We start from the raw sequence: 17,935 nt of genomic DNA on the forward strand, positions 1-17,935 counted from the left end.
GAAAGTTCCCACAAGGATAGAGAAACTTGAATATGTGTGTGTGTGTGTTGCAGATTTTCCAGTTTTCTTCTTCCTTTGTCATCATATAAGATGATGTCATCCAGAAACCTATACTTCTTCCCTCTATATGCTTTCTCTCTCTCGCGCTCTCTATCTCTCTGTGTCTCTCTCTTTCACACATACACATATCCATGTTATTTCCCGCTATGCTTACGAGGACTCTCCATTGACTTCTAATGGTTTCCCACTAATTTCCATGCCCTAACCCAGAATCTTACCCAAAGTCTAACCATTGCCAACAGATACCTAACCCTGAACCTGACCATAACTCAATTTACACCTTAGTGTTAAACTTAGCCCCAAACCCAAGAAAAAACAAGGGCCTGTAAGTTCCAATAATGTAACATATTCCTTGAAAATTTGCCCCACGCACACACACACACACTCCCTCTCTCTCTTTCTGCTCCTCTTTTCTCTCAGTCAGGCCGTAAATCATGGTAATCCATGACTCTGGCCTGGTCTCACCCCAGCTACGTATGGGATCCTCACCCTCGAAAACGTCCCTGGGGCACTCATAGCACATAAAAATAGATCTCTATCTCAGCGCCACCACAGACGAGGTCATGTCATATAGAAAATGACTAATTCGGCAGCCGGCTCGACAGGGTAATTTTGCTCATAAGGATTGTGGGTGTAGGGGAGGGGGTGCTGGGCACATATCATCAAAGAAAGAAAGGAAGAAAGGAACAGAAGGGGAATGTACGTAAAGAAGTATAAAGAAAGTCAGTGTTTCGTCCTAAGTACAAAAAATACACTTATTTAATGATTTATCATCACTTATTAAGATGGATAATGTCATTTCCTATATCAGCAAGCTATAACTACAAAATACATTGGGTAAATGAAAGAAAGCATTGGAAAAGCAGTGAGGGATACGCTTTTTCTGGGGTTAGATGAATAGTGTTTTGCCGTTAAGTTTTTAATTCCACTAAAAAGTTAAATATATAATTTATTTGTGTTCATGTTCTTAAGATATTAAATTGCAACCTATTCAATCTATTACCATTAATTTGGTTCGGATCCCAGTTTGAACCAGTTAATTCAATTCAATTCATAATACTTTATTATTACCAAATGGAAATTCAATTAAACATCTGAGTGTATTAATTGGATTGGACTTAGATCAGTCTGTCTAGAGTAATCCAAAGCAAGTCGGGTCAGTGTTCAATATTATAATATAAAATAAGACCGATATAACCTTAAATGAAAATATATTTTGTGAGTCCCCTCTTGCAGCTTTGTGCATTTTTATGACTTGACATAATATTCAATGGTGAGTTGCAAGACCATGATTAAAATACAAATATTTGTCTAGTGATGGGTCAGGCAAGTTAGTGTATTGCATTGTAGGTTATTCAGCAGGGATAGGCACTGGATGAGAAATTCCTGACAGGAGAGATGTGGATCACAGAACTTTGTGAAGTGCATTTGTCAGACCTATTAAGAAGACAGAAATACACATAGTTATAAACTTACCTTGACTTTTTGCGGGTTCCACCAGTGTTGTCCCAGTAGAGAAATTGCTGTCATGTTACTCGGTAGAATCACCACTTCATTGTTACCCTCTCTGCATGACAGTTCACACTCCTCACCTGAACACGTTTAAGACAAAGGCTTAAACTGAATGAATGCACAAGTCAGTTTTATCCCCATAAAGCTCAAGTTTTATCTTTATTTTTGGACTGTCTTCCTATCAAAATCACAGACTGTAAACTTGTATCATCATATATTCACATTGATACCTAATGTAAACAAAAACTCATGTTTTTTTTTTTGTTTTTGTTTTTTTTATACATACCTATGCCATATCCTTGCTTGCATGAGTACTGTAGGCTATAATGCAGGTTTTGCGGTAATGAGCACTGGCCTTTGCTGTTCGGGCACAGGTGGAATGACCCAGTCCAGTTTCCATCCTTCCTACAGCGGATCATATTGGAGGCTGCACCCTGAAAACATCACAAATATTGACAGACTAATAATTACACTAGTACTTCGAAGGTACACAGATGCTGGAAAGTGAAGGACATTGAGATGGCGTTGCATAGCATATGGAGAAATACAATACAGTTTTTATCAGGCCTCAAACCAACAATGCCTGAGAGGCAGAACAGATTAAAAGGTGTATACATTTCCATGTCTGAAGCAGGCAGAGCTATTCTAAAAATCAATAGCAACCTAATTAGCATTGCATCAAATTGAATAGAGTTTAGAGAGACAAGAAGAAACATGCATAGTCAGAGCGGTGTGTGAAAATAAATTAAAAACCCTTAAAAAAAAACTTTTAAACAAATTGTTTTTTTTTTAGGGGGGGATATCTTAAGGAGTCTACTGAAATTACAAATTTGAGATTTAAATTGAAGAAGGGAAAACTGAAATGAAAAGAGCAAAATAAAATGTGTATATAATTAATTTAGCAAAATTATAAATAAACAAGCAAGAGTAGAAAGACAGGAAAGAGATAGACAGACCTGCTTGCAGGAAGAATGCAGCAACCTCACCGTATGGATAGAGCCTCCTTCACGATTACCGGCAGATTCTGAGCAGTTAAGTCTGCAGACACTGTCAAAGCGGAAGCCATCAGTGCAGTGGTAAGAACCATGGAAAATGGGTGGCGGAGGATTACAAGTCACTGGCTCACATGCCCCCTCCAGCCAGGTACCATCCTCTGTGCACTGACGCTTAAATGCACGCCTGAAAGGGGCAAAGACCAATGAAAAAAAACACATGAGGCTACATTTTGATTGAAAACAGCTAGCAAGATTATCTATTCTTTTTACCTTTTGGGTTTATTGGTAACATGATAGCCTGGCTTGCATTTGTACTTGCAAAGGGTGCCAACTTTTAGGCCGGTCTCATTGCAGCGCTTTGTTTGTAACACAGCATTTGGTACAGGAGGAGGGGCTGGGCAGCGTAGTTCACAAAGAGCCTCAGGGAAGGACCACAGACCATCTTCCTGGCAGGTAAGAGTGTTGTTGGTTCCTTGAAAGAAAACAAGAGAGACAAATGTTTCTATTGGTAAATAAACTAAATCGATAATCATATTTTCTTTCAAATCTCTATTTCATACACATTTTTTTATCAAAACAGATCACTATTGTCTCCTCTCATGATGTTTAACATCTAAACTGGTAAAAAATTAAATTTCTTCTAAAATTAAAAACTAGTTTGGTATAAATTTTACATGGTTGGTGTATTGTTGTTTGACCACATGTTCTGTTATTTATTACATTCTATACCACTAAAACAAAACACTGCGTTCAATATCAGAATAAGAGATTTTCATTGATTCATTTCAAAATACATTTTCTTGTATTTGAGGCTATGAAGTTAAAAAAAAATGGCTAGTCCAATTAAGCATACAATGCTGATTTCTGTTCTAAAGTGATATTGAGCAAAACACCAATACTTTAGATATAGGATACGGGATATAAAGTTACACTGTATGAGGGGTGCAAACACCATGCAAATACACGATTTCACAGCAAGTAAAGCAGGTCCTACAAACTAAAAAAAATAGACTATAGAACTCATACACCTAAAACATTTTTTTTAAAAGGTGCAATTACAGAATATACTGTAGAGATCAGCAAAGTGCAAACATGTGGCAAACACATAACCCACTTTAAATGTAACTTCAAACCCACTTTTAAGTATGAATGATGCTGGCAACAAATAAAACACATGCAAAGGAAGAATGTTGCAAGTTGTAAAAAAAAAAAAAAAGTTAAGAAAATCAGCAATATAGCACCACATAATAAAAGAGCTCCAGAGCACTGGGATGAGAGGATGATTATCAAGTCATAAGGGACCAGAACATAGACATTACTATGGATGAATGTCTATGGACCAAACACAAGTAATTGCAATTGCAATTTAACTGCAATTAAACAAACCTAATTTTAAATTGCAGAGGCATACAGTTTCAGTTACAGTACATATCACTTCACAAGAGTAGGACACTTCGCACCCCAGCCCTTCAGTTAGTGGTAATATGCTTAAAGTGGGTTTAGATCCACAAAGATGGGAAATGAAATTTGCGGTGAGTGTGCAGATTCATGCATGCAAGAAGAAGTGAGTTATTTTTCCCAAAAAGGTTAAAGTCCTGCAACAATGGACTCTGGACAGTTTAACTTTAAAGGTGATAAAAAAAAAAACTGAAACTTAAGAGTGAAATGTCTACATGCTAGTGGGTAATTCAAATAAAAATACAAACAAAATCGCAATTGCAATATTGGTTGGGAAAATTGCAGTTTTGAATTTTTACAATATCGCTCAGGCCTAGTCTGTTCCAATGACATCTGTCCCCCAGTAGTGAAGCACTTCAGTTATTTGGCACTAGTTTTCAGGTTTTCTTCACTTGTAGTTGTGTTCGCGACTTGCAGCATTTTCTCTTGTATTTCTTTTGTGTGTTAGCATCATTTATGTGTTTGCAGAATGTTTACTCTTTGTTGCTCTCCATTTTCTGTGATTTCTTTTTTACAACCTTGTCTTCATATGTGGCTTTTGTGTTAGTGTGGTAGTCAAATTTTCTTTGTTTGGTAGTTATTTTTTTTAACCTGCAGGATCTTTTCAATTTACCGTGAAACCATGCATTTACACATTGTGTGCACCCTCTGGCCTCTGTATGCAGTAATTTTAATTTCTATTAGAATTATTATTAAGGCAAAAAAAAAAAAAAAACTAATAGCAACAAACTCTCAACAATACATTTTTGAATAAAACATTTTTAAAACCCATATACATAAGGAAAGGGACAACTCTCACCAATGAGTTGAGCAGGTTCACGACAAACAAAGGTGATCTTCTTGCCATATGTAGTGCCCTCTGGGAAATGGAAGTTGGCAGGATGCACATGGTATTTGTCTGGCATACCGCAATCGACTGGCTCGCAAGACACCTGCTTGTTCCACTTCCCATTTGTACAGGTTATTGTTACTGAAGAGTCCGACTGCAAAGGAAAAACAATATAAACATGTGCCATTAATTTTTCTGACGCACACATTAGTGCAATAGCAAGATTTTATGATGGTTTGATTGACCTGTTGCAATCATAACCTGGGTAGTATGAGATGGATACTCTACTTGATCCTTCACTGTAAATATGTACTAATTTTAATCCACTTATGACTTATTTTGTTGCCATTGATTTAAATATTTTTATTATAGTTTTACTATATGTATTGATTGTTTTATATTTATGTTTTCCCAGTCTATTAAGTCTATGATTCTCATATTGTATGGCATAGGCTATAAAAAATGACTTGACTTGATATATGACTGTTTTAATGTAACTCTGCCCTTTAAAACAGGGCAAGCTGAACATGTTTATATTAGTGGGATACAACTCTTTCACACATTTGGTACCCCTTGCACAATCAATCAGGTGATATGCCTTATTAAAAAACTACTGTAGATTTTAACAGCAGTGAGGGTCACATACATAAACTGAATTAAATCTCTACAGTCAACAGTCTTATCTTAAATACAAGTGAACTTAGGCAGTGGATTGTTCTTTAACTTTTTTGGAATGACTTTGACCTGCATGACTGAGAATGTTCACCAGCATAACTTAGGCACAAGACATGCAAATAACCATAACCTTGTATTGGTCTAGAAAAACCTCTTGCTCTTTGAATTTTTATAAAATAAGGAAGTCTAATTTATCTAGTCTTATTATGTGTTGGGCATTCAAAGTCAAATGTAGCACTGAGATTTAGGATGGTCTTTAAAATGAAATTACTTTCTATATAGTTGAGACGTGTCTCTGGTTAAGGCTAATATGTCAACCTGTCAATCTGTCCTGCTTTTTTATAATGTCTTACAGTAAATTCTCCCATACACAGGTTGTGACATCACTTCTTTCATTTTATTTTCAGTATTATACTTTTTGAAGAAAATAAATCAATGAATCTGGCGTTAGATTTCATACTTATGATCTAACGTGGTATTTGCATGAAATCTGAGTTGTATCACTTGCCATTAGTCCCCATGACATCTTGAGCTTTATTGGGGTAAGGCTTTGATTCTAGGTAAAATTATTTCTATAAGGATTAACAAAGTCTTGATTTGCACACTGATGTGAACTATTGGAGTACCTCACACATCTCAATTATTTACATTACAAAAAGGTAACAGCAATTCAGCACTCTCTTCAGTCATCATGTAACCTAACAAAGCCTAGTAGTGCTTAGTTTACTGTATGTGAGTATGCCTTGCATGCTACTCAGCAGCTCAGGTAACTGGTGATAGCATGTGTAAGGCCAAGCCATGCAACACACACAGCTGATATCCAGTAAGCACACAATTAACCATGACCCAAAACAGATTGATTTGTATGAAGTGTTACACCCTCTGATGAACGCAAGGAATAATTTATCTGTAATACCAATTCTGACAGAATGAAACATCATCTGAGAATAACACAGAAATGCTATTCAGCACTGGATAATGAAAAAAAAAGAAAAAAAAAGAATATTAGAAGGTAATCAAGTCAAACAAAGGTGATACTTGAATGAACAATTTAAACTGTGGCCATATTGCTAAGCAATTTTGGGGTATCTTTCCTTACCTTTCCTTTTTTGGTATTCTTCCTAACACTAAGAAGAACAAGTCTAAAGAGTTTAACTTATAAGAAGGGAGTCCGAAATGTTGAATATATCAGGGAATGATAGAGCCAACAAATTAAATCTTTTATCATAATATACTCCGTATTAATAGCAATATCAGAGACATGTTCCTACAATGTTCACAATCAAGCAAGATATGTTGTTAGATACCTCTTTCAAGACAGATAATTAGTTGGAAAGATGACGCGTTCAAATATTGATACATACGGCGCAACAGACAAGCACCCTCAGATACACTCATAGATAAAGACACAGATATATACATAGTCACATCTTCACCTTTCTGTTATCCGGGACCAAGACACTGGGGCAAATATCTCAGCAGAGAGTTCAAGACTTCCCTCTCCACAAACAACTCCTCCATGCTGCTAGGGCAGCTCAGACACAGGGACCCCCCAGGGGTTCCTGGGCTCCTCCTGTTGGGCCATGCCTTGCCTAGAAGACCTTGTAAAGAGGGCCGTCCAGCTGGCATCCAAAATATTTTCCAAGCCATCTTAGCTGTCTCCTCTCAATGTAGAAGAAAAGCACCTTTGCTCCAAGCCTCTCCGACATGTCCAAGCTTCCCGTCCTATCTTATAAGGGGGTGCCAAGACTCCCTATGGAGAAAGCTCATTTAAGCCACTGGCAAATTGAGAGCTTTGCCTTTTGGCTAAACTCTCTCTTGACCACAACAGACCTGTGCAGTGTTCACATTATGGTGGCTGCTGCACCGATCTAAATATCAGTCTCCCACCCCATTCTCAACCTCCCCATGAACTGGACTCAGAGATACATTAACTCCTCTGATCCCCTTTTCCTGCTTTGGACTGAAGCAGCAACCGCTAATCCCAGCCGCTTCACTTTCAGCTGTGAACCACCCAGTGCAGGCTTTGGGTTTTGGTAGGACGAAGCCAGTAGAACTATGTCATCTGCAAAAGGCAGGGACAAAATATGCTGTACCCCTAAACAGACTACCTTCGACCCTTGACTGTACATAGAAACCTTATCCATAAAGTTGACTGGTGACAGATGGTAGCCCTGCCAGAATCCAACAAGCACCACAAATAGGTCTGACTAATGTGGGTATTTTTTTCAGCCTTTTTATTGTCATTACACTGTCACAAGTACAGAGCAACGAAATGAACTCTCTGCATTTAACCCATCCCCTTGTGGAGCAGTGGACTGGCATTGTACGGCACCAGGGGAGCAGTGTGAGTTTAAGGTTCTTGCTCAGGAACCCAGGGTATCAGTCCGTGGGACTTTAACTCAGAACCTCTAGATTCGAAGCGCAATGCCCTAACCACTAGGCCACAGAGTAAATGGCACCTAGTAAATAACCTCTGACATTTCTTCTATTATCAATCATTTTATTAATCTTTTTTAAATGATCTAGCCATGATCACATACATCCTGTGTATTTACCAGTTATGTACAGCGATTTAGATTGTCTTGCTATTAAAATATGCTACATGGATGAACTTGCTTTGCCTTTCTTTGAAGTACACAAAGTGTGTACATAAATAAGATTAGAAAATAATGCACAGACCTTCCAATCATAACACTTTTATAAATAACTCTAAGCAATGTTTTGTAAGCAAAACTGTGAGTCACTACCTAAACTGCTTTCATCAAGTTCCACAAAACTGCAATGTGTAAATTAAGAAAATAAAATCCCTAAATTGGTGGATGTCAATCATATTGAGTTGACCATTTTTAAAAAGAAAAAAGTGGGGAAAAATGAAAACCTATCAGTAGCAATATGTTACATGTTTGGGTTCTCTTTAATTATGGAAGCCAGACTTTAAGACTGAACAAGCTGGCTTCAGTTTAGATTACATGTCAATTGCTTCATAACATCTTCTCTTTTCTTTTGTAATAACAGCCTTTCATCTTGATCCCATTACACAATGTAAAAGTATCTTATTCCCTTGAAATAAATAAGCTTCTTTCGTAATTTGGACACTCAACAGAGCACCATATGCACTGCATGTGAGTGCTCCCTGAAACATAACTGGATAAATACGTGGTTGACTCTTGCTTGTTGTATGAGTTTAAACTTATTCTGCATGACAGAAATCCATTTGGTGTTAAAATGCTGAATTAAAACAATGGTGATCTGCACAAATTTAATATATTGGACCAATATATAAATATAGAACAAAAATGTATTTAAAAAAGGTTTATAAAAACTACACTATACGCTCATTGTATTCTAAGAAAAGATTAATCTTTTGTCAAATATACAACAAAATAAAAAGTGCAGGCAGCGATTAGAGTATGATATTAGGTGACTACATCTAGATCTCTAAGTGCTGTAGAGGCATTTGGCCAAGCCCATTGTGAATTCCATTAAAATACAAAAATTTCACATGGTGAACAACAGTGAGCAAAGTTTAATAAGCCATTACATGATGACATCATCATTTGGATTCCCTTGATGGCTTAAGGCATAGTTAATTCCACTCGATGTAAACCTCTAAATTTAAAGAAAGTTCAATATGATCTAAAAAAACAAACAAAAAAATACTCATGCTAATTTCTTTAATTCAGAACATTTGAATAATTTTTTTTAACTGTAACAGATTTAAATGAGCATATGCTTATTTTGATTGAATGTCTGAAACTAAGATAAAATGTTATGTGAGTTGTTCTAAAGTCAATCAGGTTTGATCTGTATATGCCGCTGGACATAGTTTTCCCATTCAGGGTAAACCAAGTGACCCATGTGACTTGTTATGAGGCTTGGTGTTGACTGTGACATAATGTTAGTCTCTCCAAGGCTACATCCCCGCACCTTTTGTCATGTATGTCCTTCAAAAACATCTCTATATACTCTACATTGAAACTAAAGAGCAATTTGTTGAAGGCAACCTGAACTATGTAGCATATCGATCCCAGCCTGTGTTTTCCAAAAGCAACCTGTGACATGGACTCTTTTAACCCCTAAAACAAGTGTCTGCTGTCTCTCTGTTCATCTTTATGAGCGTGTGCAGCTGGATTCTCTGCAAAGATTTGATAGATGACTTTCTCCTGGATCTTGTCTCAAGTTACATTTCTGTCTCCTGTACTGGACTGTGTTGAACTGTAACTGTTTTTCAAGGAACTCCTTTTTTTGTCCCGCTGAGCAATTTCAAGGTTTTCAGGAAGTCTGCATTCTGTGGTAGCCTCTAACCTGTAAATGATTTAGAATAGGTGAGGACATGCTGAAAAGCTCTTTTATGGGGAAATCTTGAGTTACAAATTCTTTACTACATCTATATCAAAATGAAAGAACGGGGTAAAGTTTTTGAAGGCAAACATTTGTTTTCCACTGATCCTGCAGTGACACATAACCATAAGCTGTCTAGCCGACTACAAAATGTTTGAACCTTTTCAAATAAATACAAAAACAGCACTGAGAAATGATTCAGGGAAAGACCATTAGAACATTAACTAGAGTCAAAATAAGTTCTGAGAAGACAGGGGACTATTGATCATAACATGGTCTAAACCAGTGAGAGATGGCAAAGATCCCATCAATTACTTTATCACAGACAATTTTTTAAAAAGTGGTCAGAGTTGAGGTTAAGAGTGCAGCCAAACAACACAAATATGTGTTAGAAGGTATTTTGCTCCAGAGTTTATGAAGTAAAGCTCAAGCAGCATATGAACGCCTAACCTAGACCTTAAGAAAATAATATAACCTTGATATACTGTATCAGTGCAGAGACAAGAATGAGTCAGGATTATTATGTGTGGTAAAAAAGGGATTACCTTTTTCAATAAGTGTGGAACTTGTATGTTATTTCTTACCTGTTAGAATTTAAAGTTACATTTGACAAAACATTTCTTTTGATTTCAATTGTTTCCATACCTTGATCTGAAGATTTTGGCTAAAACTGGTGATTTTAAGATCATTGATTGCTTTTCAACAATGTTCCAAATGAATGACAATATTTGAATCCATGCATCTATGTATAGTGATATTTCCATGCTTTTTGTTTAAGACTTTGGAAATGATTAATTAGTATGTAAAGCATTTGTTTCTCATCTAGTAGAAAGTTTGACAACCTCTGCACCCCAACCATACAGAGAATCATTTAGATCCTGTTGGATTTCTTTGAAGCAAAGTATTTACTCAGATTGTCCACATCAGAAAATATAAATCTTGATAATGATCCTAAGAAAAAGAGTTCATGAAAGACGCATTCCACTCAGGCTGTACGCAGATGCAGATCTAGTATGTTTCCAAGTTATTTCTCAGTAAATTCTCATTTATCCAGGTTGTGGTGATTCAAATAGTTTAAAGATAAGGCAAGCTTTGAGCCTTTTATTTATGCTCTTTTTTTACCCACATAATTTTATGCCAAATAAATGTTTACTTAATGTACTTTAAACATCTGAGGAGAGCAGAACTATAAAATATACAACATCATGGTTCCTTAAAAAAAAACCTCTGTTTATAAGCAGACCTAAAAGTTAAATTAAACTTAAGGAACAAAAAGGTGTTGCATGATACGTCCCACTGCTGTCCTACGACAGACCGACAGAGGTAAGGCTGCCATAAAGAGGCGCCATGGGAGTGAAGAGTCTTGCCAAAGGGCACAAGGACAGAGAGGGACAGAGTTGGGATGCAAACAAGCAACCCTCTGCTGGGAGGGCACACTCCAGCGCCTTACACTACTGTCTGCATTTTCAGCTACAATAATACCCCCCAATAACTGTTTCACTTGACCATGCAAAGTACAAATTAGTCTTACATAGGTACTCTCAGGTAAGTATGATTATTTTAAACATGGCTATTTGCAAAAACTGCTATCAGAGAGGTTAAAGCTTCCATGCATATCAGGAGCTTACAGCTTTTTCTCTTCTTTTCTCTATATCTTTGGTACAAACCTTTTTAAAACATATCATTAAACATATATTAGACCATAAAACCATGTTTCAAAAGTTTTTAAAAGTTTATTGACAAAATATGTCTTTTAAGATAAGTTGCACACTCTTTGCTTTACCAGTGAACTGGATAAAGTTAAGAAGAAAGACATCTGTGTCCCACAATTCACACTGTGTTCCAGGAATATAAACAGGCAATTTAGCAGAGGGAGCAACGTGTAGAGCTCTGCAAAGAATCTACAGTAACGCTTGGTTCAAGGAAAGACCACTTCCAGGAAGAAAGGTCTATTTATTGTTTTTAAACAGAGTTTGTGACTACTCTGTTAACTCCATATAGTAAAAGTTAATGAGAACTACATAGGAAAAACAACAAAAGTTACACAGCATAAACCAAACCTCAGGTAATGCTCAAGTCCAATAAACAATGCTTTGGAAAAGCATCCCCAACTCTTAGAAGATTTTGTTAAATTACAGCAAAGGTCAATAAAAAGGATTTGGACTTTCATTTTCAGATGTATAAAACAGAGGAGAGTATTATTAAGCTTTTTTTTGGTGTAGGTTTGGAATCTGAATTTCCATTACTGATCAAATTATACAAATAAAAAAAATTTGCTAAACAGAGACACTGCAATAAAAAAAAAGGGTGTTTGATAGAAGGGTTTTACACGGTGATGATGGGGTTCTTCGGTCGCTTTATGTTCTTATATTTTGCAAAACTGCAAAAGAAGCACTTTTTTTCACATCAAGAGTGAAAGTTGAACGTTACTGCTTTGTAAAAAGTTAGCAAAGAAGTAGCTGGAGAATGTTGGTGTACTTTAGAGTTGTGGCTGAAATATGGAAATATCTTTTGTTTTTACATTGCCTCTGCCATGCTGTTCTCAGATTTATTGCATGAACATATTCACATCGAATTTTAATTGTAACGGAAATACCGTAATTGCAGAACTATGCATTTTTGGAATTAGCAGAATATCAATATACTTCTCACATTTTTGTAACAGAAACCAGGCGACAACAGACTTTATCTGAATTGAGGTGAAATATTTTAGATCTGTCATGGCCTTTGAAGACTTCAAACTTGACTTTGATAAGGGAAACATCCAACTTCTCTGTTATAGGTTCAACATTCAATGGATATTGATGTAGATCAGCAATTAAGCAGTTTAGTGTGTTGTTTCCTGCCTCATAGTTCTAAATCAGAGTTCCTCACTGAAGACAACAGTTAACTCTTCCTCTAAATATGATTCATACCTTTATGCTGCAGAGGCATTCCAGTGGAAAAACAAAATAAGATAAAATATCTCAAATAAAATGTTCAAAGAAAACTTCAGTATGATGTGACTTGATCAGCACCAGCTTTTTGTGTTCCTTTGCAGCTTCAAAGTGAAAGGGAGGTAGGAAAAAATGGACAGCCGTAAAACACACAAACAATTCAAGCATGTGAGGAAAAGAGATTTGTGCTTAAGATAGAAACTAACAAGGTGGGTTTCCCAGAACCATTTTGTCATCAGTGAGAAAAGAATGTAATGGGCTAATGAAAGGAAACAGGACTGTTCTTCACAGTGCTCATTTTCATTTTAGAGGGGATGTTTGTGGTTTTGTCCAGACTAATGACTAACTTAAGATTATATGCCACCCAAGGGAATGAAAATAATCTTAAATTTGTATTTTTAAATACTTCCAATAAGTTCTGTAATGTCTACATCTATGTAAAAATAAAAGACACAATTTCTTTTAAATATAGGCCTAAAGGGCCAAATTAGTTCTGGTATAACCAACCAAATTCTGTCACCTCTGCTTTTCCCCCTTTCATTCAGATGCCAGGCCGCAAACAGGATTTTTGTATATTTTACTTTTGAGAACAGCTTTTCTCTTGTCATTCTTCTAATAAGATCAACTTCGTGGACTCAAATCTATTTATCAAATCTTCCACTTGAGTGGGAATTTCTGCAGTTGAAGCAGCTATCTTACTAGATTGTATGTTTGATGCTTTCCATTTCCTGCCTATCAGTTTAGGAGGAAACTAATATCAAGGTAGGTTTTTGCAGTTGAGACAAATTCCCTTGATAGATTTGTCGAATGGTGCAAGATGTCATTTTCAAAGTTTGTTTTCTCCTGATCTCATTTTGTTTTAAACTTTATCGCTGACCTCTCTGGTGAGATCCTCATCTTCATTATGCTTTTTGCTCTGGAATGTAAAAATTACTTTAAGGCTTTCACAAAAAGGCCTTTTTGCTAAACAGCAATTGACTTGAGGGCTTCTGGAAGAAACATCTTTACACTCAGTTTTATTTAGAGTAAATACTAAAGCAATCCCTTTTGTCACTTTTTTTTGTTCTTTTAAGAATTCAAATGAATCCAAATAAACTACATTATGTCATACAAACAACAGAAAGACGAACATTAAATGTCAACAAGGTTATTTAAAGACATCTTACAAAATTTAAAAGAAGAGCTTAATGCCATGAAAGCAAAACATATAGAAAGTTGGAATACACAGTACAGTATATCTAGTGTTTATTGATTTCTTTTATCATCCCTCTGATTATAAGCCCACTGGAACACAAACTGATTCATTATAAGTCTAAATACAGTTGAAGTGTCAATAATCACTTATATACTGGCAGGGGCAGGATCAGGAAATTTGGGTCCAATGAAAGACATTGATATTGCCCCCCCGCATCCTCATTTATTGCCGCATTCCTACAATGTGTAGAACAGCAGGCACGACCTATTAAGTATGTTTTCCTTTATACATATGCAAAACATGCTGATCATCAGGATGTGCAAAATACTGGGAGGAGGATATCCAAATGTATTGACTCTCTTCTGCGTTAATCAGTGGTAAAATGTGTTCTTATATTACGTTATGAAATGAATAGGTTCTCCCTGTATTGCCGCTGTTCACACAGCTGTGGTGCTGAAACTCACGATCTGCTGCAGCTATTTTCACCTGTCTTTCTTGATACTAAATTCATACAGCATATTGCCTAGAGAAAATAGAAGTTATTTCCCCTGATTTATCATTTGGCATTTGCTGAACTGTTTTGTTGTTGTTGTTTTGAGAAACAAAAAAAAAGGAATCAACTTTCACTTCACTGAATAAATGAAACAGAGTAACTCTTTTTTTCATGTTTTCAGGTAAAAAACTCATCAGCACAGAAGCTTGACATACAATTTAGTTTGATTTTAGCCTTCTCTGAAGGTGGAAAGATTCTCCTAGGAAAGGGCTAATGCTGCATTTACATGACAAAAAAGAAATAATGAGTTGTAAAAGGGGGTGAGGGGCCTGGAGCTTGATGAGAAATCTTGTATCTAAAGGTAATCTAGTGTTGATAAAAGAAACATCCGAGGTCTTCTGAATTTAAAGCTTATACCTATGGTCTGTGAATAATGCATTGTAAATTGTAGTTGTCCTCAAAACACACAGATTAAATCCACTCTGATCTCCAAAATTCTCTAGCATATGTAAAATTCTTAATCAATTTACAATGAATAACTGATATTCAGAGTGTGAAACCCCCTCCATGAAATCTGTTTTTTTTGACTGCTTGCTGCTAATACTAACATGGAATATGTCAGCAACATTTTTACTGAATTAACAAAATCTCACCATCAGTCGGGAAGAATTCTAAGCTTTTTTTTTTTTTTTTTATGCAATGTGCAGTATTTTGCAGTGTTACAAGGATTCATAAAGTATATAAGTAAAGACATTGGATACGGTATGTAGGGAATATGTGTCCCAGTAAATCTAACTAAAGATCAACCATCCTTAGGAAAACTGCAAACGATGAAACAGTTTTAGCTTCATTGAAAACATGTAGTCTTAAATTTCACAACTGCACATTAAAAAATCATTAAATAAATATGATTTTTTTTAAGAGAACAAAGAGGAAAGAACATCTGTTTACTCTGTTACATCTAAATTACGCACAATATTTCTAAATTAATGTCCCAATGACAAAGCAAGTCCAATATTTGCCCAAAATCCATTGCCTGTTTAGTGAAAAGTATATATTTTCTAATGCCAGCAGTTGAGTATGGTGGTGGACATTAGAGTCATTAATGGCCAGTATGAAAATGAACTAATCTGAAAACCAATAAGTTGTGGCCTAACTAGTTATTGAAACAGGACAATAATCCAGAGTTGGGCAGCAAAATCCTTTGAAACAATAATGGAAAAAGGAAACAAAATCTCCAAATAATAACTGTTAACAGCAAATAATTACTTTTATTTATTGCTGAGAAAAATGTATACTTAATTATCAACACCAAAATATTTTAAATTGACTTAATCTTTGTGCAACAAATGTCACTTATACTGTAAGTACTAAGACAAATAATAACAACACACAAAAAAAGTTTTTTTTACTGTGGTTTGAGAAAAAAATACTTTTTACGCTCACATTGAGTTTGATAGTATAGCTCAGAAAATCATACATGAAAAAGTTTCATGTTTTCACTCAGTAAGGAGAGCAAAGGTTATGTTATACATAATGTAAATTCATTTAATGTAGAACAAAAAATATTTTAAGCTCTTTATCTTGTAACTTTTTATACCTTGGTTCATTTCAGCTCATTTGATGGTAACATGTTTTTCAAAGACACGAAAAAGTGCAGAAAATGTCAAGCAAGGGTGGGGAAAGGAGAGAACCGAAGAGGAAGCAGAGCTATAGCGAATGCTATATTGCTAATTATTGGACTGTTATGGCCTGACCTCCCAAATAAGGAAAGCTAAATAGCTTGAAAAACAAAACAAAAAATTGCAATTAGTGGACATATTACAGGTGGTCTACTAAGACTGGATGCAAAATTGATAACAGGTGCAATAATAGTGCGTTACAACTAAATAGTTCAACAGTACCTGACTACTACTTTCCTTTAAAATCTTGTGGTGGCAGAAATATGTCATTCGTTTTTGCACCACTAACATTTAAAAATACTTTCTTCAATTTACATTTTTAAATATATTAACTAATTAGAGCATTTTGTGTTTATGTTTAAACTATTAAGTTATTTGTATCTAATAAATTTCAGAAGTCCTATTGATCAAACCCTAAAATCAAAAGCTCATTTTATCATTATTATGTGTTTGTGTGTTCTGTGTCTTTTTGGATCTATATTCTGTTTGTGCTAAAGATTGATTTTTATTGCCTGTGAAAATTGCAGCTGTCCTTTCTATGTGGAGGCATATAATGAATCATATTTTGTAGTAGAGTCTGCCCTTTAGCAGAATCCTGCAAGAGAGAGGGAGCAGACACTATGATGTCATTGTCCCAACAGAGTAGCAATACAAAGTGACTGTTTGAGGTGATGGTGCAGTGTGCTTAGCGAAAGACCATATACTTTTATGTCTTTGCTTGAAAAAAATAAGTGGGTGTGTACATTTGTTCGTTTGTGAATATGTGGGCGGCTTGGGAGTGGAGGAGACTGGTGCACTGATCTACATAGATATTTATGATGTCATCCTCCCCAGAGGCCAGCCCTGCCAAGCCTAGATTTTACAGGTAAAACAAATGCAGGTTTTTTTTTTAGAGTAGACAAGAGTAGAGGAGTGTTTGCATCTTTGCTCAGTGGGTATTTGTGTGCACATTTGAGTGAATGACTTAGTCTCAATGCATGCATGTGTTGGCATTGATAAATGTTTGTTTACATTCATGCTCTATCTGCTCAGATAAAAATGCATTTGCACCAAAAGTAAGCATGTTAAGAGGTTTTACATTGTTGTGCATCCTTGTACATTTACTAATTGAACTGTTTTTAAGTGCATGTACTGTATGTAGCAGAGTGCTCACCTGGGTCTTGATGATGTCATCTTCCTGGTGGACTTGCAAGACATACCCCGAGTTGCAGGAAATGGTGCAGAGGTCTCCGTTGTAGAACTGGCGGCCGGGGCTACTGCACTTTAGCTCTGCATTGCGGATTAAAGGTTCCTGGCAGTCAATGGCTTCGCACGAATAATGTACACAACTGTGTGTGGAAGTGGGTGGTAGAGGGTTGGTAAAAAAAAAAAAGCAAAAGTAACAGAACAGAGTAAGAAGGTGTTAGGATGCAACAAAATGTATTTTCTGAAAGAATAAACACTCCAGATCTAAACATGGAAGCAGTCATGCATCTTCTAACAAATCATATAAATGATCCACTAAGTGAACAGCACTCATCAATCAATGACTGGTTAACATATCTAATCAATTAACCACATGGAGAGCAGATTGCTACATGTGAACAAGGAGGGGTGTCTGAGCACAAATTGTTTATTAAAAACAACAGAATACGTCTTGTGTAGCAAACTGACAGAAATATGCCAAAAAAGCTAAATTAGCTCAATGATGAAATACTTAAACGACCAATGCACCTTTTTTCAATAATCCACATTCTAAAGTATATGTTTATTTGGT

General features: G+C 35.9%; 1 protein-coding gene across 2 annotated transcripts in view; it reads right to left on the bottom strand.

Moving 5' to 3' along the window:
* The window catches only part of pappa (pregnancy-associated plasma protein A, pappalysin 1), a 121,795-nt gene that overhangs the window by 22,211 nt on the left and 81,649 nt on the right, over positions 1-17,935 (bottom strand). Inside the window, exons 14-19 of one of the 2 annotated variants that reach the window (XM_015392666.1) lie at positions 17,333-17,507; positions 4,825-5,008; positions 2,838-3,039; positions 2,529-2,751; positions 1,859-2,006; positions 1,537-1,652 (exon numbers count right to left, since the gene is read on the bottom strand). In XM_015392666.1, the coding sequence (XP_015248152.1) occupies positions 1,537-1,652; positions 1,859-2,006; positions 2,529-2,751; positions 2,838-3,039; positions 4,825-5,008; positions 17,333-17,507 (1,048 nt within the window). The remainder of the gene's footprint in view (positions 1-1,536; positions 1,653-1,858; positions 2,007-2,528; positions 2,752-2,837; positions 3,040-4,824; positions 5,009-17,332; positions 17,508-17,935) is intronic. The other variant, XM_015392676.1, reaches the window with a different exon arrangement.

The sequence above is a fragment of the Cyprinodon variegatus genome, unplaced genomic scaffold (assembly GCF_000732505.1).
Source record: "Cyprinodon variegatus isolate N-32 unplaced genomic scaffold, C_variegatus-1.0 Scaffold23, whole genome shotgun sequence".
Classification (NCBI taxonomy): domain Eukaryota; kingdom Metazoa; phylum Chordata; class Actinopteri; order Cyprinodontiformes; family Cyprinodontidae; genus Cyprinodon; species Cyprinodon variegatus.